The sequence below is a fragment of the Eptatretus burgeri genome, chromosome 3 (genome assembly GCF_056783735.1).
Source record: "Eptatretus burgeri isolate ZD-2024b chromosome 3, Ebu_testis_v1, whole genome shotgun sequence".
Lineage (NCBI taxonomy): Eukaryota > Metazoa > Chordata > Myxini > Myxiniformes > Myxinidae > Eptatretus > Eptatretus burgeri.
In genome coordinates, this window is record NC_140963.1 from 68,839,505 (window position 1) to 68,861,305 (window position 21,801).

Below are 21,801 nucleotides of genomic sequence, written 5' to 3' on the forward strand. Positions count from 1 at the left end.
ACCAATTTGGCATTGTCACACACCCAGCCTGTGCACCAAGTTTCATCCGAATCCGTCCACAACTTTTTGAGATATCCTGATATATATTAGTTTAGCCCGATCTCTCAATGGTGAAGAATCACTTAAAAAAATTATCGGATCTTCACCAAAATCGAAAATCAATTTGTTGTGGTCACACACCCAACCTGTCCACCAAGTTTCATACGAATCCATCCACAACTTTTTGAGAAATCGTGTAACATATTGTTACGTTTGAGGGAGGGGGTATGCATTCAAAGGGTAATTAGGATGTTTAATTAGGTATGCCATGCTGTTCGAGTTTACCAGGATCTCGATGTAATAAGTAGCAATTCAGTGGTGATAAGTTGTATCGTAAATGTTCATTTCTTCAAGGGGGAAATGATAATTGTCACGTAATTAGATAGGGACACGGGATAGGGTAAGTGTGTCTGCGTAAACCCCTTTTGGTATTCTCTGGAGAATAGCCGTGACGTCACAGGACAGTGCAGCGGATGGCTCCGCCCCGTGATCACGATTGGCGGAAGGCGATGGCGGTGGGCCAATAAACGGCTCGATTGGAAGTGACGAGGACCAAGGATAAAAAGGTTCTGTTCGGGGTCGAAAAGGAAGAGGAAGAAGATCACAACCAAAAAGATCGGTTTTTTTTGGTGTAGAGGCTGCTGCGCGGGGAGCGTCCTTGTTGTTGTGCTGATTCGATCGTGTTCTTGATCGCGTCTTGGAGCCTTGCTGAGCCTCGTGCCTCACCTTGGTTGGCTCTGGGGTTCTGCTGACTCGGAGTACGGGGTCGAACGGCGGGTGGACCTGCCTCCCTCTCCTGCTCGCAACTTGGCGCCAGAACTGGTTCCCTGGCGGCTGTGAGCGGACTTGGGCCAAGACCAGGAGGTCGACAGCACCACGGTTTCACCTGCCCCCCCCCCTGACGAGAGCAAGGCCAGCTCGTCCGACGCCGATCCAGGGACAGTTGCGTCCACACCACGGTCCAGCCTGACCACCAGAAATAGCTACGTTTTGTGTGTGTGTGTGTGTGTGTGTGTGTGTGTGTGTGTGTGTGTGTGTGTCTGTGTGTGTGTGTCTCTGTGTGTGTGTGTGTGTGTGTGTGTGTGTGTGTGTGTGTGTGTGTGTGTGTGTGTGTGTGTGTGTGTGTGTGTGTGTGTGTGCTTGGCGCCTTAGAGGAATTGAGATCTGTATATTCATTGGAATTGTCTGTGTTTTCCCCACGCCCGATCCCACACCATCCCGTCGAATCGCCCCGGATCCCTCTTCTTGCCGAGTCTTGTTATTTCTGGTAATAATAAAAACAAATAAACATCATCAACTCAGTGAAAACTGACTCGTGCCACCTTCCTCGTCCAGTTTGCGGTGGAGCGATTAGAACCGCCATGTTTGGGTTATAAATAAATAAACCTCCTCCATCGTTTCGGCTCATTCTACGTTGGCGGGACTGTTCAAGTCCCGTGGACGTCACAATATCATTTTCAGCCCTTTCTCTCATTGGTGAAGAACCATTTAAAATATTATAGTAGTTGTATCCAGATCCGGATCTTCACCAAAATCTAATCAGTTTGTCCTTCTCACACACCCAACCTGCCCACCAAATTTCATCCGCATCCGTCCATAACGTTATGAGATATCCTACACACGAACAGACAAATGAAATTGCTCGGTGAGCAAGGAATTGCCGGAATAACTTTGTCATATCTCCATGATCTCTGAGAAAACAAAAACCTGGAAATCAATTTGGTTCTTATAATTCGATAGTGCTACTGTTTAATGAGTTATAGCACTTAGTTTGGTCATGATCATAACTTGGAAGTCAATCGGACTTGAAATGGTGTTTTTAATCGCAATTTGAAATTTTTGACCCGACCCCCCTGACATTTGGACCCCCAACCGCTAAGAACGGTGTTGGTGTGACACCCAAATGAGACATATAGTTGGATGCAGTATTGGAAGATGCAGACAGAGAACATATGGAAGTACAGACAGAGAGGGGTGAAAACATAACCTCCTTCACCTTCGGTAGCGGAGTTAATAATCTCAGGTGTTATTTGCCAATCTAAAATCAATCTTTCCCGAATATGGCATGGAGTGGTGTCACTATCATAATCAGATGCCAGTGAACAGCACATGCCTATTTTTCCGTAGCTATCCATGTGGGCTATTTTTTTTTCCATTTATATTTACCCGAGTTGAGTATGCATGCAACCCTTATATAATAAAGTTAATTTGTTCAGTGGTTCCCAGAATGCACATGTCTCGTGAGAATACTGTTGATGATGGAAAATATGACATGATAGAGACTCTACAGTAGAGAAACAAAGATGGAGAAAAACAACTCTCTCACGCTCTAACACTTTGAATGAGTGAGATAACAAGATCTTAGCTGGTCCCTTTTTTCTTTGGTTGAGTAGTCATTGAGGGTTGAGTTGGTTTTTGACATTGACAGGTTTTTTTTTTTACAACTTGTGTTGACTTGTTTTTGATGTCAGCCCCCTTTACTTTCTTGCGTGCACGTTGGTGAAAATTAGCACCTTTGAGAATTAAACCTGCATCATCGCTCTTTTGTAAAATTATAAATACAGTTTGACAAGCCCTCTCTCTATCGAGTGCAGCCTGTGGCTGCTGGTTGCATCATTGGTTGGGACGTGGCTATGCCGCTGATGCAGTGTTCCTCCTTACCAGTACACTGGTACTCATTTTGCCGACCTCAGAAGGAAGACAGGCTGTCAACCTCCTGGTGTATTAATTCAGTGGCCCAACAGGGCTTGGACTTAGGACCCTAGGATCCCAAGCAGCCACCCTAACCACTAAGCCAACACCAGGCTAGTTTGACAAACTTGTCAACATCAAGCTCTAGGTATATAGATAGGGTTTTTTGAAGAGCTGAACAACAGAAGACTGATGCGTGTACATTTTAAACTGTTAATGTAAGGGACTTGTGAGTGTGGCACTTATTTGTGATGACAGTTAGAGGATTAATAAAGGTTAAACAAAATTTGAAATAATATGGAATAATTTGTCGATTTTCATTGTACTGCATCATATTCATTTTTGCTTTCAAATCGCAAAACGTGTTTTTATTTCCCGAATATAATTCAAATACTGCTTTAAACATCGCACTATCACCTCATTTTTTTTTCTCTCATTTTTTTTTTTGCTTCAGGTTGACAAGGTAAAGTTCAAAGAGAGAACACTCAACATTGGTCAAGCTTTCCGGAAGCATCCGCCTCATGTGCCACGTGAGTTTTGGTATCAGTTTATCTCTCATTTCAACTCCATGTTGCCTATTTTACTGTAGCTATTCGTGTGGGCTATTTAAACAAATTTACATTTACCCAAGTTGAGTGTGCATGCAACCCTTATGTAATAAAGTTAATGTTCCAATGGTTCCCAGAATGCATGCTTTGTGTTTGCTGCTTTGTTTTTTTTTTTTTTTTGTCGACACCACCCAGCAACAGTGGACCATTTAATCAGAATTGAATAGTGAATTGGTATACAGGGAGTCCCCGGTTTATGAATACCCGGATTCTGAATATCTGTTCCTACAGACATTGTACTTTCGAACTTTCGATCCATTCACATGAACATGGACTTTTTTATGCCTCTGCTGATGAAGTCACCAGAGACATTATGTTTTTTGCGTTGTCCGTCTATACGCCCGTCATGCCATGGATGGCATGCTGATTTTCTGTTTTCTCTGCAACTGCTTATCCGATTGACATGAATTTTTTACCATACGTGCGATCACTCATCGATAACGTTTCAACGATAATTATGACATCATCGGTCATGTGATGTGGCAGCCATGTTGGAAAAAAGGTTGAACCTCTAGCTCCGTAACTGCTCCATGGAAAACTAGAACGGGCACTCAGTAGAGCGCATACCTTCGCCAACGCTACATTTTGCCCCCCTCCCTCCCCCCCAGAAACCGTTGATTGCGAGGGTATTTAAACCCATACCACATCTGCCATCTCATATGTGTTATGATGGCTTAAAAACATTAAATTTCCTGCTGTTTGACACTGATTCACGTACATTGTACAATTTCTGTGTGAACTCCCTGACCTTTTTGGGTGTCGGTGTCAAGTCAATCTGATGACAACTGGTCACATTATAAGAAATCAAATATTACACATCACAGGATAGGGAATTGAATTCTAAACATTTTGAATCTACTTACATGCAAATTGTATAAGAATTGACCGCGTTATGATAACAAAGGTCGTTGACCCCCCTGACCTTTGACCCAAACCGCTAACAAAGGTAATGACGTCATTGTGTCATATCTTATATCACAAGATTTGGCATTGAATTCACAACATTTTGGCATGGGTTGCATGCAAATTGGATAAAAATCGACTGCACTATGGAAAAATGACGATTTTGACCTTTTCATGACCTCGACCTTGACCTTTGTACTCTTAATTTTGTAATTGGTATTAGAGTGTGGGGAACAGAACAGTCAACATTTTGGTGTTGGTTTCATGCAAATCGGATGATAATTGACCGTGTTATGACTAAAACCGCACATTTTGCAATGTCGTGACCCCCTCTCCCCCTGACCTTTGACTCCCAACTGCTAATAAGGGTTATTACGTCATTGTGTCATGTCACATATCACAAGATGGGGCATTGAATTCTGAACATTTTGGCATTAGTTGCATGCAAATTGTATACAAATTGACCACGCTATGGTAAAAAGACGATTTTGACCTTTTCATGACCTTGACCTTTGACCCGATTGCTCCCAAAATCTCATCAAATGGTCCTCGGATAATAACCAATCATCCCACCAAATTTGCTGCGATTCAGTTCAATACTTTTGGAGTTATGCGAATAACAAACAAACAAACAAACACACATATTCACAAATAAATAAATAAATAAATACACAGCGATCAAAACATAACCTTCGCAACAAAGTTTGCGAAGGTAAAAATTGAAACTTGGCACATGTCAAGTACTCCCCATGGGAATCAAGTTTGATGATGTCAGGTGGTTTTGTTCTGATGTCATAATTGCATACGTCGAACGCTTTATCCGATCTGTATGAAAATTTTTGTGGGTCATCTTGGGCTTATGGCTAACTGAAGGGCTAAATTGTATTGGGGGGGGGGGGAATTGATGTCATTGGTCACTTGGTTTGCCAGCCATTTTTTAAACATAATAACCTTCAAAAATCTTCTTTTCTGAAATGGCTGAACAGATTGAGAGGAAATTTTACAGGTACAGGGTGATATTTATTTATTTATTTTATTCAAGAACCCTAAATAATTCCTATGCACTAAAAACTATATCTGTTAGTGACCTAATATTTTCCATAAATGTAGCCTCATATTACAGAAAGATGCAACTTCATCCTGAGAGTTCTCAGGTATCACATGATTTATCACGTGACCCGGCAGTAATGTTTAACAGTTTTCACTCAGTCACGCTATGGCGCTTACTGTGGAAGAACGTGTATTTTTCGTTGAACATTACATCAAGAATGCATTATTTAAGGATGTCAAATTGCATTTCAATGTTGCTTTGGTTGTCGTAGGAAACCTTCAAAATCAGTGATATTGAAATTTGTGAAGCAGCTTGGAGAAACAGGCTGTGTGAAAGTAATATAGCGCATGCGCCAGCCAAGTATGACACCAGAGAAAGTGGATGAAGTGCGGGAAAGAATAGAAGCAAGCCCGAATAAATCTCAGACATTTAGCACAACAAGCCCACTGTTTATATTCCAGTGCAAGGAAGGTGCTCAAGATACTCAAACTTTATCCCCACAAAATTCATGCAGTGCATCAGTTATTGGAGCTAGACAAAGAGAAATGTGGAGCCCACTGTGAGTGTCTCCAGAGTGAACAAGTAAGTGAACAAGACAATGTTTTGGATGCTGTGTTTTTGATGTCGTGTTTTTTTTTTATTACAGACAAAGCATGGTTTTATCTATCTGGGCATGTAAATTCAGAAAACACCCATTTATGGCTAATTGCACAACCTTATGAAAGGCCATTGCATTCCACAAAAATTGGTGTTTGGTGGGCTTAAGTCGGCGAATAATTATTGGCCCATTTTTTCTCCTCAGAGACAGTAAACTCAGAACCTCACATCAATTTAGTCCATGAGTTTCTTGGGCACCTTACAGAAGACTAAATCAACCAAAGATGGTTACAGCAAGATGGTGCCATGAGTCACAGTTCACGATACAGCATGAACGAACATCGGCAACTCTTTGGTGACCGTGTCATTTTGGCCACCTCGATCCCCAGATCTTACGTCACCTATTTTTTTGTGGGGATATTTGAAGGATATAGAGAACACGACAAATCCATGTTCTCTTGCTGGATTAAAAGCAGTAATCAATGACACAATCAATCAGCAACATTCCCCAAGAAATGCTACACTCTGTGTCAGAGAGCATGCTGCGAAGAATGAATTTGTGCCTGCAACAGGGTGATGGGCACTCTCAGCACTTCATTCAAGGAAATAAATTGTGGGGATCATGTCACGTCTTTCTGAAGCAGGTCAGATCAGGTATGGGAGCATGCGCCAGAGCAGCGCGTCGCTGTGTCTACTTTCCGTCGGTACTCCAGGGGCCTTCGTCTGGCTATCCCCCAGGCAGATGCCTGGCCCATCCCCATCTCCTTGAGAAGCCGATCAACCTGCTGCAACCACGACGCATGTGGTCAGCCCGTTGGCCTCCTCCACTCGCTTGGCTCCCTTGCTGAGAGAATTTGGTAAGCAGGCTCAGCGTCAGGAAAACGACCCACGTGACTATACAGCCACAGCTGACGCTCACGGACTAAACAGGTAACAAATCTCATAGAGTATCTCAGCAACCGCTCGTTGGACACAAAGTCTGACCAGCGATATAGCCAAGGATTCTCCGAAGAGATCTGGTACCAAAGGAGTTAGGTCTCCATCTCAGATCCCTGGTCAGAGTCCAAGTCTCACATCAATAGAGCAAGACTTAAAAGCACCAACGACTTAAAAGACTCGGAATTTCGATCTCCTGCATCAGTACCGACAGCGTCAGACCCCATGATCCAGTGAATCCATGACCCCCCAGGCCGAACCCAGACGTCTGTTGACCTCTGGCTTACAACATACAGATACATGAATATCACTGCCAAGGCAAGTAAATCTCTATGTGACTTCAACATCCTCACCACAAACAGGAACAGACAAGATAGCAGCATCTAATATGGCATTGATAGCCTGGATCTTAGTTTTGACCCAGGAAACCCGTAATCCCAACGGCTCCGATTCCTCATTCAGTGCCTCGATGGTCCCCATAAGGATATCCAGCTCCTCTGCAAAGATGACTGAATCATCTGCAAAATCAAGGTCAGAGATCTTGACATTCCCAAACGATGCAGTGCAGCTTGATCTCTCCGACATCCTCCCCAGAATCCAGTGCATGCAAGCGCTGAAAAGTGTGGTGGCCAATACACTCCCCTGCCAAACTCCAGGAACAACTGGAAACAAGTCAGTGATGGAACCACCACACCTCACAGCACTCCCAGTACTAGAGTACAGTTCAGAAATCAGATTGGTCTGTTTTGGTGGCACTCAACGGAGACCGAGAATCCTCCATAAGGTATCCCGATTCACTGAATCAAACATTTTGCGGAAATCGACACAGGCTGCGAGCAGCCCTTGCTGAAACTCTCGTCTGCGTTCGGTGAGGACCCCAAGAGCAAGAATACGGTCAATTGTTGACCTCTAGTGTAAAGCCTGATTGTTTCCAAAACTGTCAAAATATATATATACAGTAGACGAGGCGTAAGTCGTCACCATCGGGACCGAGAAAAAAGTGACGACTTTGACATGTGACAACTTACGCGTATGCGAACATTCATGATGACTGTGGGGTGAAGGATGAAGTTGCACGTGGCCTGGACACGTACGTGTGAGAGGGCGCAACAATCTCTAAGCCGGCTATTGTACCAAAAGGGAAACACAATCCTCGGGGCATAGGTGGGGGTTCATTGGTTAGTTGGAAAGTGATCAAGCAAAGATGGAATTCATGAATCACTTTATCAAAAGTAAAGATAATGAACAACTTTAAGACAACTCGTATACCATCGGTGATGGTATATGACCATCAACAAATGTGGAATGAATGGAGAAACTTATGAGATTAGATACATTTTCCACCCTAGAAGAACATTGAATGATTCATTGAAACATTCAAATGTACTTCACTGAAACAGAAGCCCGAAGCAATTCCTCTTGTACACAATTTGACACTCCAAAGAATGGGAGGGTGAGACATTTGGCAATTCAATCACGGGATGAGCTGATGAGTATGAGGCAAAATAACTCAAAACTGCAATACATGTCCACTTTGGGTGGAAGGGTGAGAATGACACAATCACGGCAAAAGTTTACAGTGTTAACAACCAGGTCACCCTGTTTTTATGCAGCGAACAAGACCTTTTTTCATAGTAAAATATTCCTTTTATCAATATGTAGGTCAAAAGACTCTTGGGAAAAGGGAAACTACTGACAGCCAATTCGACTATAGTACAAAAATTAAATTTATAAAGTACCGGCAACAATTATAATTGAGAACACAAGAATATAATTATTTTTCTTCCACACTTCCCTTGTTGAGTTCCTCTGTATCATTATTCTATCAGGTGAGCACCTTGGAGTATTGCCCCTATTTTAAGTTTTGAAATGGTGTTTATGATTGTACCTCCCATACTGAAGTAGCAGTCATTTCGGGTTTATCACTGTTAAAAGTTTCTCTCTTGTGTTTTTCTGCGTGCGTAGAGATTCCTTTTGTACCTGGCCAAGATATAGTGTACGTCACTAACTCTGGCTCCCAATTTACGTACCAAAATGGCACGGCTTACTTTCAGCCTCCTGATATGCCCCAAACGGTAAGCTCATCATTCTTTCTCACACATTTATGTTTTCTTTGCCTTTTTTCACCTCTATTATCTAGTAGCAAAAGTACCAGTCCTGGTGACAGGAAAAGTTTAAGTTACTCTCTCAATTTTAATTATTTCATGGACTTTAAAAAGGTTAATTGTCTTGCCCTCTTGGTTTCAGTCAGAGCCAAAGCTCTGAGCTATTTATTACCCCCCCACTTCAAAATGATGTTGCAAATTGGGTGGCAGAGGTTAAAATTGTTTAAAAAGATCGCAAAATATCCTGCTTGCAAAATAAAATTTAGCATCAACATTATTCCTGCCTGTTCTGCTATCATTTCAAAAGTGAATGTTGGACTTTTCAAACGCAGTGCAGGAAGCGGCTGCTGTAAATGGGAGACAGACAAATGCACGGACATACACCACGATTTACAATATATAATAGATACATACGAGTAGAAAATCTGAGGTAAATTTTCTTTGTTCTTTAAAAAGGATGGATTATATTTTGAACAGAATCGTTTTTTCTCAAAAACAAAAATTCATTGCTTGGCAACCCCATAAACCCAACACATAAGTAAAACACCAATCCTGCAGGTGCATAAGTGACAACCTATCGAAAAGAAACCCTCTTGAAAAATGAAAAATGTGACCGACCACTAAAAAAGAGATTATATAATTTTATGATTTCTACATTGCCTAAATATGCAGAAAAGAAGTGTTAAAACGATACCAAACATGTGATAATAATACTTGCGGTTCTCAGTTTATGGAAAATACATTGGGAAATTCATAAATGAGGTTTAGTGCACTTTTCTGAAATCATATTGACAAGAGGCATATGTAATGTGTGATGGTTAAAAATCCATGAAATTTTCAACACTTTAAATGGTACCTTGACTTTTGATTCTGCTGAATTTCATTGGAACAGTTTATGCTCATTAGGTAAAGTATTATCACAGTGCTCTTGACTATTGGAGGTGCATTTTATGTTGGCTCAGTTTGCAATTTCTCAATTATTGGATTCGCTATATATGCTAGATATCCCTTATTGTCGGGTTTTCCGTGTGTGTGTGTGTGTGTGTGTGTGTGTGTGTGTGTGTGTGTGTGTGTGTGTGTGTGTGTCTGCAACGCGAGGCTCCACAGCACGAACCAGCGAACCGATTTCGATGAAACTTTGCCAACAGATGCCATATGGGGTGGGAATGTGCACGTTTGAATTCGTTGCCCAGAAACCACCCGTTGCTGTGCAGCGGCCGAAAAACCGCGTACAGTATTTTCAATACTTGTCCTTCAGTTTTGAATGTAGAGAAACGAGACTTCGGAATTAAACACTTCGAGATATTTAGAAAATTTTACTCGAGCTGATTTTTGATTGAGGTTTTATTTTTCAAATGGTAGTCCTTCAAAAATCGGGTGTCTATTTACCGTCATTTTTTATGAGGGGCTTAGGAAAGTGGGCGGAGCTTAGAGAAAGTGGACGTGGTTGAGGCGTAGGAAAGTGGGCATGGCTTATGGAAAATATTGGGTGGCTCAGGAGGTGTGGTCAAACAAGAGCATTGAGAGAAGTTTATCGGGTTTTCCGTCGTGTGTGTGTGTGTGTGTGTGTGTGTGTGTGTGTGTGTGTGTGTGTGTGTGTGTGTGTGTGTGTGTGTGTGTGTGTGTGTGTGTGCAACGCGAGGCTCCACAGCACAAACCAGCAAACCGATTATTTTTCAAATGGTAGTCCTTCAAAAATAGGGTGTCTATTTACCGTCATTTTTTATGAGTGCCAGTTGGCAAAATACGCAATAGGAAAAATCTTGCCAGGCAGAGGAACAATTGTATGTGAACCAATACATCTTGGCAATGAATCTTCGTCGGTGGATCGGTCAGAATTAAAAGCATCGTATCCAGCGCTTCGATCCTAGCAAATCCCTCGTCGCCTACCGGCTTGTGACTTGATAACCTCCGCCATCGAAGATGGACGGAGGTTACTGTTTTCACCCCTGTCTGTTTGTTTGTTTGTGAACAGTATTACGGAAAAATCCTGGACGGATTTCGACGAAACTTGGTGGGGGGGGATTAGGGATGGTCCAAGGATCATGCCATTAGATTTTGGACTTGGTCCAAAGTCCAATATGGCCGCTATGGTGGCCATTTTGAAAAAATATTTGAATTTTTTTTTTTGCATTTCTACATGTTTAAAGTGATTTCCAACCCCCCCCCAAAAAAAAATTGTCAGAAAAAACAAACAAATTTTGCACCTTTTTTTCCCAAAAAATTTCGATTTTATTTTTTGGGCATTTCTACATGCGCGTCGATCTAGTTTAGTTTATTCAATCGTGGTTCAGTAGAGTCTGATCCGTTTTGACCTACAATGAATAGGATATCAGGTTCACTTAAGTGACCTAGCAGTATTGGTGGCGGATGTTTTGCACTCTACCGAGTGCTCCCCCTCTAGTTTTTTATGCCTCTGCAGCAGAAGGCTGGCAGTATGTTTTTTGGTAATCCTTCCGTCATCTGCCTGTCTGTTTATCCGTCTGTTATTGTACACCTTCCAAATTCCATATCCAGGCGATACATGACGTCATCGCCGGCACCGAAGGAAGGCAATACAGTGCTCCCTCACCTATCACGGTTAATGCGTTCCAGACCCACCCGCGATCGGTGAAAATCCGCGAAGTAGAAACCACAAATTTATTTAATCATTTAAATATATTTAAACACATTTTAAACATATTTTAAACCATTATACAGCATCCACACACTCTTATTAACCCTCCCCACACACATTTGATCAGTTATTTAAAAAAAAATTAAAACATTTTCATTGGAAATGCGACTTCATGGGGCTGCAAAGCCTAAGACCAAAAATAATTTAAAAAATACTATATTGTACTATAAAATATAAAAAAAACGTATTATGGGTACTGACCTATGAAGATATGACGATGATGATGATAGCTGTGCAGTACTGATGACGATGAAGATGACGATGATGAGATGAATGTAGTACTGCACAGCCAAGAAGAGTGTAGTGATGTAGTGAAGCCGCGAAAAGTGAACCGCGAAAAGTGAACCGCGATATAGCGAGGGAGCACTGTACTCAGTTTTCCCTCCGTTTGTTTGTTTGTTTGTTTGTTTTCTTTCTTGTTCGTTTGTCCAGGCGATATCTCAGCCATCCTTCTAGCTAGAAAGCTGAAATTTGGGGACAAAAGTGAAGATGTGCTTCGACAAAAACGGTATTTTTGGTTAATCAATTAATTACTTAATTATTATCGATTTTTTTCTTACTTATATATTTTCTTTCTCATCCTCGCAATACCTCGGGCACCTTTTCAGTTAGGAAAACTGATATTTGGACAGGACAGTGACCAAGTGATTTGGCTATCAAAAGTTTTTTTGATTTGTTGATTTTTCGATTAATTACTTAATTTTCAAAGAGTTACAGATTCGGATGAAACAGTGGTGGTTTAGGTATGCTATTTGGCAATTGATTGAGAAATCAATTACTTTATAACTAGTATTTATTTTAATTACGCAGTTTTTTTTTTTTTTTTTTTTTTTTTTTTTTTTTTTTTTTGTATACCTTGGTCGAGGCTCGTATGAGAGCTAACACACAACTCACAGCAAGGAGGCATGAGACAAGAGGGGCGGGAGTGGAAGGGACAAAACATTGGGGAACAGACACAGGTGAACTGTGGAAGGGAGAGGGATGGGGATGGGACGGGGAACATGGCGAGGGGAAGATGGATATTAAAGGGACTTTCAGGAAGGAAAGCAGGAGAATTGAAGGAAGTGGGCTTGGGTGGATTATCGGGGTAGAAAAGATCGAGGATTTGGATGGGGGAAGATAAGAGGTGGTGGTGAACAGCTGTTTTGAAAGCCTGAAGGGAAGAATGGGAAAGAATAGAGTGAGGAAGTTTATTCCAAAGGCGGGAAAAAAGAGGAATGAAAGAGTGAAGATGAGCAGTGATTCGTGATTTTGGTAGTTTTACCAGAAGGGGGTTGTTGGCGGACCTTGAGCGCCCTGTGGAAATGTGGTTGGGACAAATCGCAGAGAGAGCAGCGGGGGCAAGGCTGGAGAGGAGTCGGTAGAAGACAGAAAGACCACCGACCAACCTGCGGTGATTGAGTGAGAGGCCCAAAGACTCAGCTTCATTGCGGGAGATGCCAATGATCTTAAAAGCCCTGGTTTCGACAGCGTGAAGTCGAGAAAGGTGGGAGGCAGGAGCACCCGCCCAGAGGGGAGAGCAGTACTCCATCAGCCTACGGACAAAAGCTTTGTAAGTGGTCAGGAGCTCAAGAGGGCCGAGGAAGGACTTTGCACGACGGAGGATTCCCAGTCGGCGACTGGCTTTTGAGGCAAGGTTGGAAATGTGACTTTCCCAGGAAAGGTCATGGCAGATAGTGAGACCCAGAAGCTTGAAAGAAAGGACTTCTTCCAGAGGATTGTTGAGAAAGTGGATCGGGGGGTTTTCTAAACGGTCCTTTCGGAGAGACATCGTGAGAGTGTGAGATTTGTCAGGTTTGAAAGACATGTTCCACGTGTTGGACCAATTTGTGATTTTATCCAGATCAGCAGTGAGCGAAGAAGCTGCTGCTGCTTGCCGGTCTGAGGGACGACAGATAGTATGGCAGAGGGTGGAGTCATCGGCAAAGAGATAAAGAGGATTTTCCAGAGTCAGAGAGATCATTGATGAAAACCAGAAAAAGAACAGGGCCCAGAACGCTACCTTGAGGAACTCCAGCCTGCACAGGAAGAGGGGATGAAAGAACTCCATTTAGGGCCACACGTTGACTGCGACAGGAGAGGAAGTCTGCGAGCCATGAGTGGAGATGGCCTTGAATACCATGGGCAGAGAGTTTGGTGAGTAGGGCAGGGTGCCAGACTGTGTCAAAAGCACGTGATATGTCCAGGGATACGGCTCGGATTTCCTGTCTGGCATTGAGGACCTCCATCCATTGATGGGAGAGCAGTAGCAGCATATCTAGGGTAGAGTGACCTGGTCTGAAACCAAATTGATGATTGGAAATCAAGCCATTGGAGAAGAGGAAGGATTTCATGTCTGGAAGCGATGATGGATTCCATAACCTTGCTGATGATTGGGAGAAGGCTGATTGGTCTATAGTTACAGGGATCTGTTTTTGCACCTTTTTTATGCAGGGCAGTGATGTTAGCAGATTTCCAAGCAGATGGCAGATGACCTTGGGAAAATGAGAGGGTGAATAGAACAGAGAGAGGGTGAGCAAGAGCAGAAGAGCAGGCTTTGAGGACACGTGGGCTGATGCCGCCTGGACCGGTTGCAGAATCTGACTCGAGGTTTGAAAGCAAGCTCTCCACCTTGTCAGGAGAAAAGGATACAGAGTCCAGGGACAGTTGGGTGCGACTGGGTAAAGTGGGTAGAGATAGTGATGGGTTTGGGACACAAGATTTAGCTGCAAACACCGAGTTTAGACATTCAGCTTTATCACGTGTGGAATCAGCAGTGCGGCCATTTGAGGTAAGGGAGGGGATGGAGGGGGAACATACACCAGAAACAGATTTGATTAAACGCCACCAGGATTTTGAGGAGGGAGAGAGGTTTGAGAGTTCAGACTTGAGATGAGAAAGATGTTGTTTTCTGGCTCTCCTGAGGGTAGCTACACACTTGTTCCGAGCTTTGTGGAAAGAACTGAGATTGCTCCTCAGTTGGGTTTGCTTTCCATGAGGCAAAGGCAAGTTGTTTCAGGACAACTGCCTCGCCACAAGCTTCAGTAAACCAAGGGCGGGAGGAAGGGTAAGACAACTGAACACGAGAGGGGATAAATCTGTGCATGAGGGAGAGCAAGTTTCTTTGAAAGAATTCCCAGGATGAGTTGATGTTTGAGAAAGTAGTGATAGGAGACCAGTCTGTAAGTTTGATGGCTGCTCGGAGACCCTGCCAGTCGGCTTGAGTGAAATGCCAGACTCGACGGCGGTGAGGTGGTTCTCTGATAACAGCCAGAGAGATGTCCACTTTGACAAGGACGTGGTCAGAAGAACCAATTGGAGCGAAGGAAGAGCAGCAGATATTGTCAGGGAAATTTGTCAAAATCAGATCCAGAAGAGATGGAGTACCATTGGTAGAAATTGGTAGATGGAGTACCATTGGTAGAGTACCATTGTAGAAGTTAATCACTGAATCAATCAATTATTGCACACCGCTCACTCCAAATCCGTCTCCATATGCTGCGTGGCGAGTAAGTATCATTTACATATTTACCTCAGAAGTACATTTGTACACATTTACCTCAGAAGTACATTTGTTCACATTTACCTCAGAAGTACATTACATTTGTACGCATAAACTAAGTATTATTTGTACATATTTACCTCAGAAATACATTTCGACACGTTTACCTCAAAAGTACATTTGTACACATAATCTAAGTATCATATGTACATATTTACCTCAGAAGTACATTTGTACACATAAACTAAGTATTATTTGTACATATTTACTTCAATATCATTTGGACACATTCACCTCAGAAGTAAACTTCTCCCTCCAAATTCCGTCTCCACATGTTGCACAAGTGGCATTGCCGGGGCACCATGTTACGTGCTGGAGGATTTATTTATTTATTTGGCATGAGGGCGGTGTACTTTGAATGTACCACTTATTGAATATTTTCAATTTTGTATGACTGCCAGACAGGCAAACAGAATGTAACAATTTTCTCACTCCTCCCTATGCATGCACGATCTGGACAATTTCAAAGCCAAAGTACTGCTAAACTATAGGTTCGTGTTCCAATTTGTGTTCAAAATATTACATTCAATTGAAATTAAGTAGTTCCTTGATCATAAACTGACATTTGTGGACAGACAGACAGACAAAGTCAACCAATTGCTTAACCCCACTTTTCGCTCCACACACGTGGGGTAATTAACATTATAAGATAACACAACAAAGCAGAGATGCTGAGCTTGATGAACATAGTGAAGTTCGCTTTGCCAAAAAAAAAAAAAAATCAGACTCCTTGTAATATAGGTGGTGAAAGCCGGTATTGCAAGTCATAACTGGAAGGGCACATTGTGGAGCGCATACCTCCGCCACGTAATGCCTGATCCATGAGAACATATTGGGCCCAGTCAATACATTTTTGAAATATCATGCTATACAGTACTATATCATTTTTGGCCCCATCTGCCAATGGTGAATAAATCACTTGTAAATTCTAGTAGTCGGATCCGGATTGAGATCTTCACCAAAATCTTATCAATTTTCCTTGCCACACCCTCAACGTGCCCACCAAGTTTTATCCGAATCCGTCCACAACTTTTTGAGATATCGTGCTATATATCAGTTTCGCTCAATCTCTCAATGGTGAAGAATCACTTTTAAAATGCTAGTAGTCGGTTCTGGACCAGGATCTCCACCAAAATCTAATCAGTTCGTCCTTGTCACACGCTGAACCTGTCCACAAAATTTCATCCGGATCCATCCACAACTTTTTGAGATTTCCTGCACGCAAACAAACAGGCAAACAAACAGACAGAAATGGGTGAAAACATAACCTGCTTCACCTTTGGTGGCGGAGGTAATAAAATACGTCATCGACATTGTAGAAGTGGGGAATTAATCCCTTGGTAATGACGGGCACTTTGCGAGTACTATTTAAATGGTAAGCTTGATATGCACTCATATTTTCTTTAATGAGACGTGTTGCTTTACATTTCAGGTTTTTTTTTTCGTTTTTCAACGTTTTTACGTGTTGTAATCGCTTTTTTCTTTGAAAAAAAAAATTCTTTTAAGCAAGCATTACCTAATCTTGTTAATGGTCACTTGACAGTAATTTGTTTTTGTTTATCGAGGGTGTTGACAGCCTTTCTTCACCCTCTCATCTTTGGCACTCCTCCGTATAGTTCCCTCCAATATGAATATCTGCATTAAGCACTGTTCTGCTCAATATCACAGCATTAAACCACCTTTTCAAAGAAAATTTGCATATTTTCATTGAAGAAAATATTTTCGGATCATCACATGACAACACTAGCTTTGGATGAGGCAATAATATTCCACACCACTTGACTTCTCTTGATGAATCAGCAGTGTCAATTCAGAAATGCTGACATCATCACAAGCAATAAGTCTATTTGTTTGTATTATTTTCTGTACTGCTTAATGGCTTGAAAAACTCATAATATTCTGAACCTGCCTTTAAAAGGATTCCTTGTGATTTTAGCTTTTTGGGAATGTATGATACGTGGATTTGAACATGTGAATCAGAAAGACCACAATCATTTCCTGTCTTTTATCGCGTAAATTTTATGACACAAACTCTTGTAAATCAAGCGAAATATTATGTTGGAAATCACAGCCAAAAAAAAAAAAAAAACAACTAAAAAATAACAAGGCATGCATGTAATAATGTACATCAATAATTGTTGCACAGACAGACTGTTGGAGTTTTAAAAGAGGCATATTCTTGAGGACTGCACACAATGGAACCATGAATGACTTCTTGCTTTTCTATTTCATTTTTACTGGTTTTTCTATTCTTTTATTCGAATAATATATTATTTTCTAATCTTGCTTTTCTATTCTATTATTTTATTTTATTCTCTTTTCTAATATTCAAGCCCCCCTTCCTATAGGACAGGGGAAAGCTTATTGCTGTTGTAGGGTTTGTTTCTACATTTAGTGCCTCCAATTTTAATGGTACCACATAGTTTCTTAGACCCCTAAGAATACTAAATCACCATTTAGAAAAATAATAAAATCTTCCTGCACTCTCAATTTCCAAGCTGTATCTCAGAGCCGGCTGGGATTTTCAGAATTAAAATTTGCGTCAATATTGTGACTGCAAAGTATGCGGGGTTGATATTTTTGACCTTGAAACCTATTTTCAAGGTCATGACCTAATTATAGACATTTTAACATTTTTCACCACAGCTTGACTAAGGTTGTTTTTTTTGTTGTTGGTGGTTTTTATTTACATGGTCTAGGCTCATGGAAGAGCAGTGACACAACAAATCAGGACACAACATAAAGGGAACAGCAGGAGGAGGAAACACAAACAACAGGGCAAGAAGGGAGAACGTAGACGGAGACGTACAAACAAGGCGTGCAGGTAACGATAAAGGGTAGGGGGCAATGCAAAGGTTGGACAATATGCATACTTAAGCAAAATTTGGGGAGGGTGTGGGGTGGTTTACTGGGTGGAGAAAAGATCATGAATTTGAATGGGAGATGACTTGAGATGGTAATGAACAGCTGTTTTGAAGACTGGAGGGAAGAATGAGATTGAATAGATTATGGAAGGTGGTTCCAAAGATGGGGAAAAAGAGGAATAAATGAGTGGACGCATGAGCAGTGGTTCTGGATTTCGGCCATTTTACTAGGAGGGGGTTGCTGATGGACCGCATGCATCATGCAGATACCTGAAGTGGGGTATTTGGGGGGAGGCAGACAAAGTACGGAGACGGCAAAGGGTGCAAGTTCAGAAATGAAGCGAAAAAAGACAGAGACCACCGACCTATCGGCGATGGCGAAGTGATAGGCCCATAGACTCAGCTTCATCACGAGAGATTCTGATGATTTTGAAACCCTTCATTTACATGCTGTCAAGCTGAGCAAGATGAAGCAGGGGAGTAAGCCCTCCACTAAGCTGCAAATGAAAGCCTTGTAGGTGGTTCAGCGCTTTGGTGTGCCAAAGAAGGACTTTGCACGACGGTGGATGCCTACTCCAAAATGTCTGCATCTGAAATCCAAGGCCAATCTGGCTTTGGAGGTAATCATTTAAATGTGGTGTGCCCAAGGGTGATTATGGCTGAGAGCGAGACCCAAGAATTTGAATGACAACCTCGTCGAGAGTGTTGTTGAAAAAGTAGATGGGAGGATTTGCAGTACGGTCCTTTGGAGAGAAAGAGAGAGAGATAAAGAGAAAGAGAAAGAAAGAGATAGATCTCAGAATTGAAAGACACGTTCCATGTGTTTGACCAGTTTGTGATTTTGAAGAGAGGGAAGAGGCTGCTCCCTCCCTCTGAGGAAAGGGAAGAGGCTGCTTGCTGCCCGTCGGAAGGATGAGGGATGTCATGGGAGAGAGTGAAGTTATCAGCAAAGAGATAAAGAGGATTTTCCAGAGAGTCAGTGAGATCATTGATGAAGATTAGGAATAAGTTGTGGCCGAGAACACTGCATTGGGGTACACCAGCCTTGACAGGGAGAGGAGATAAAAGAGTTCTGTTGAGAGCCACACTTTGGCTACGAGAGTGTTGGAAGTGAGTAATCCAAGGGTGAAGTTGGCCTTGGATTCCATATGCAGACATTTTAGAGAGCAAGGCATGATGCCAGACGGTATCAAACACTTGAGATATGTCCAGAGAGATGGCCCTGATCTCATATCTAACATTGAGGGCCTCCATCCATTGGTGGGAGAGTAGAAGCAGCATGTCCAATATAGAGTGACAAGGTTTGTCCAATTGGAATGAAATTGCCCTCTTGAGATAGCTAAGAACAAGGTGCATTTATGCTTAATATATCATACCTTGCTGGGTTAAAGGTCAACGTCTTACACCCCAAGGAGTACTAAACCACCATTTAGGTTTTTCTTTCTTTTTTCTGTCAATGTACGAGGACTTTCGGAATGAAATTTTGCATCAATAATGCATGGGAATAAATAATATGCGGGCTTGACATAATTTTATATGACACTGACATAATTTTTAAGGTCATGACCCAATTATAGACATTTTTTGCATTCTTCACTAAAATTGGCTATGCTTTGTCAGATCGGAGCTAAACTGCCCTTTTTAGATAGCCAAGACCGAGAGCAAGGTGCATTTACGCTCAATTTTCATCATACCCCTCCATGTTATAGGTCATTGTCAAATGGCGGTTGAAAAAAAAATAATAACACAGTCAAGGTTACATGCTGGTCTCTAAAAAATCTTGAGGTTTTTTTTGTAATGGCTCAGTTTTGCCAATGCGAAACTTCAAAGACCGTTTGGCCTTCCAAAATGATGTTGGACTCCTCATGGAGAATCATCCATCGGGACCATACTCCATGCAGAGCGTTGGTGCTGCCTAAGCAGTCTCCTTGGCTATTGGACACAATCCTGGACGGGTCGCCACTCCGACACAGGATACCAGCATGCTGGCACTCATTTTGCCGACCTCAGAAGGATGACAGGCAGAGATGGAGAATAAGTGTGATTTTTAATGACAGCATAGGTGCCTTCATCATGACCTCATAATTGCATATGTAGAACGCTACATCTGATCACTATGAAAAATTTGGAGGGTCATCTACGGATAAAATGGTCCACAGAAAAAATATTGATGACATCATCGGTCACGTGATTTGGCAGTTATGTTGTTTTTTTGTTTGTTTGTTTTTTAACCTTTAAAAATCTTCTCTAAAGTGGCTGAACAGATCGAGACAAAACTTTACATGTATGACCATCTATCAGTGAGGAACAAAATGTTCACACATATGATGTCATTGGTCACGTGGTTTGGCAGCCATATTGGGATTTACCCTCAAACTTATAAAAATCTTCTTCTCCAGAACGGCGAGACAGATTGAAGGGAAACCACACAAATGTTCCCCAAGCCTTGGGTGTACAAGTCACATGGTTTGGCAGCCATATTGGATTGAAGAAAATATTAAATAATGTTTTCTCTCGAACCGCTTTATCAATGGGCATGAAACTTCACAATTAGGATCTAGTAGTGATGCGGAATGCATGTTTTAAATTTCAACTTGATTGGACACATGGTCTGGCATCCCAATTTTTTATTTTTTTTGATCTGGGTTCTTTTTGATTTTTTTTTTTAATAAGGCTCACTTAGCTGTGTCTGGGGAGGTTTGAGGGTGGAGTACTGTAGCATCTGAAATGTGAATCCTATCCAGGTTCCTCCTGATGACTTTATCTTTGCTTTTTGCTTGTGTGGGTTCCTTCTGATTACTCCATGGCAGGACTACTATTTGGTCTTCCATTTCATCTGAATTTAATTTATTTTAATCCAATTCTAAATTAAATTGAACAATAATAAACATCATGTGTCAGGGTCATGTATCCAATGAAAGCGGGACGTCTTGGTACCCGGTCATCACTGCCAGCAGTTATAAAGTGGCAGTTCTAATTATGTCTCTTTTTAATTACGTGAAACCCTAGTGCACAAACGCCACACAAAATAAACTACACAAACACCACAAAAACAAGTTCTGGCGAGGGTGTGCAATCTCTGATTGCTCTTTCTTTTTTTCCTTTGTCGTTAATACATAGATGGCCACTTACATGTTCCATGAGTGTTTATCTTAAATTATGTTTTGCTTTATGCTATACAAGAAGATAATTGGACAAATCAATTTAATAAATACTTTGTACTGCCTTCCTTTCCATGCTCAATGTACTGACAATCCTGTTGATCTATTTTTGTGTGCAGCATTCTGCTCCTCAAGCTTATTCTGCTCCTCAAGCTTATTCTGCTCCTCAAGCTTATTCTGCTCCTCAAGCTTATTCTGCTCCTCCTTTGGTCGTCACTTCTCCACAGCATCCATCCATCCTCGCACAGCCTAACTACCCTTTCCAGGTTAATCATGATCCAGTCACATCTTGGATACTGTAGAAGGATTATTTATTTGAATGTTGCTCATTTGGATCCAATGACAAAAAAGATAGAAAGCAAAAACTGCTTCTTTACAGATTTCTTATATTTGTTGATGGTATTAGCAGAAGGAGATACTTTTTGTCACATACCCCACTGAGTGGTGATGCATTGCACAATTAAGCAGACAAACACATTCACATTCCCAAATCTGACATGTGTTCTCACAGCTGCCAAAGATGATTTTTGTGTGCTTCCAACTAAACTGTGTTGGTATCGATTTTTTCCCGATATCTATATATCATTGGGAGTCTGGTGTTGGCTTAGTGGTTCGGGTAGCTGGCTTG

General features: G+C 41.8%; 1 protein-coding gene across 1 annotated transcript in view; it reads left to right on the forward strand.

Moving 5' to 3' along the window:
- Positions 1-21,801, forward strand: part of BOLL (boule RNA binding protein) — an 88,057-nt gene that overhangs the window by 45,659 nt on the left and 20,597 nt on the right. The window contains exons 3-5 of the mRNA XM_085872163.1: positions 3,185-3,260; positions 8,791-8,900; positions 21,293-21,439. Of these exons, the coding sequence (XP_085728289.1) occupies positions 3,185-3,260; positions 8,791-8,900; positions 21,293-21,439 (333 nt within the window). The remainder of the gene's footprint in view (positions 1-3,184; positions 3,261-8,790; positions 8,901-21,292; positions 21,440-21,801) is intronic.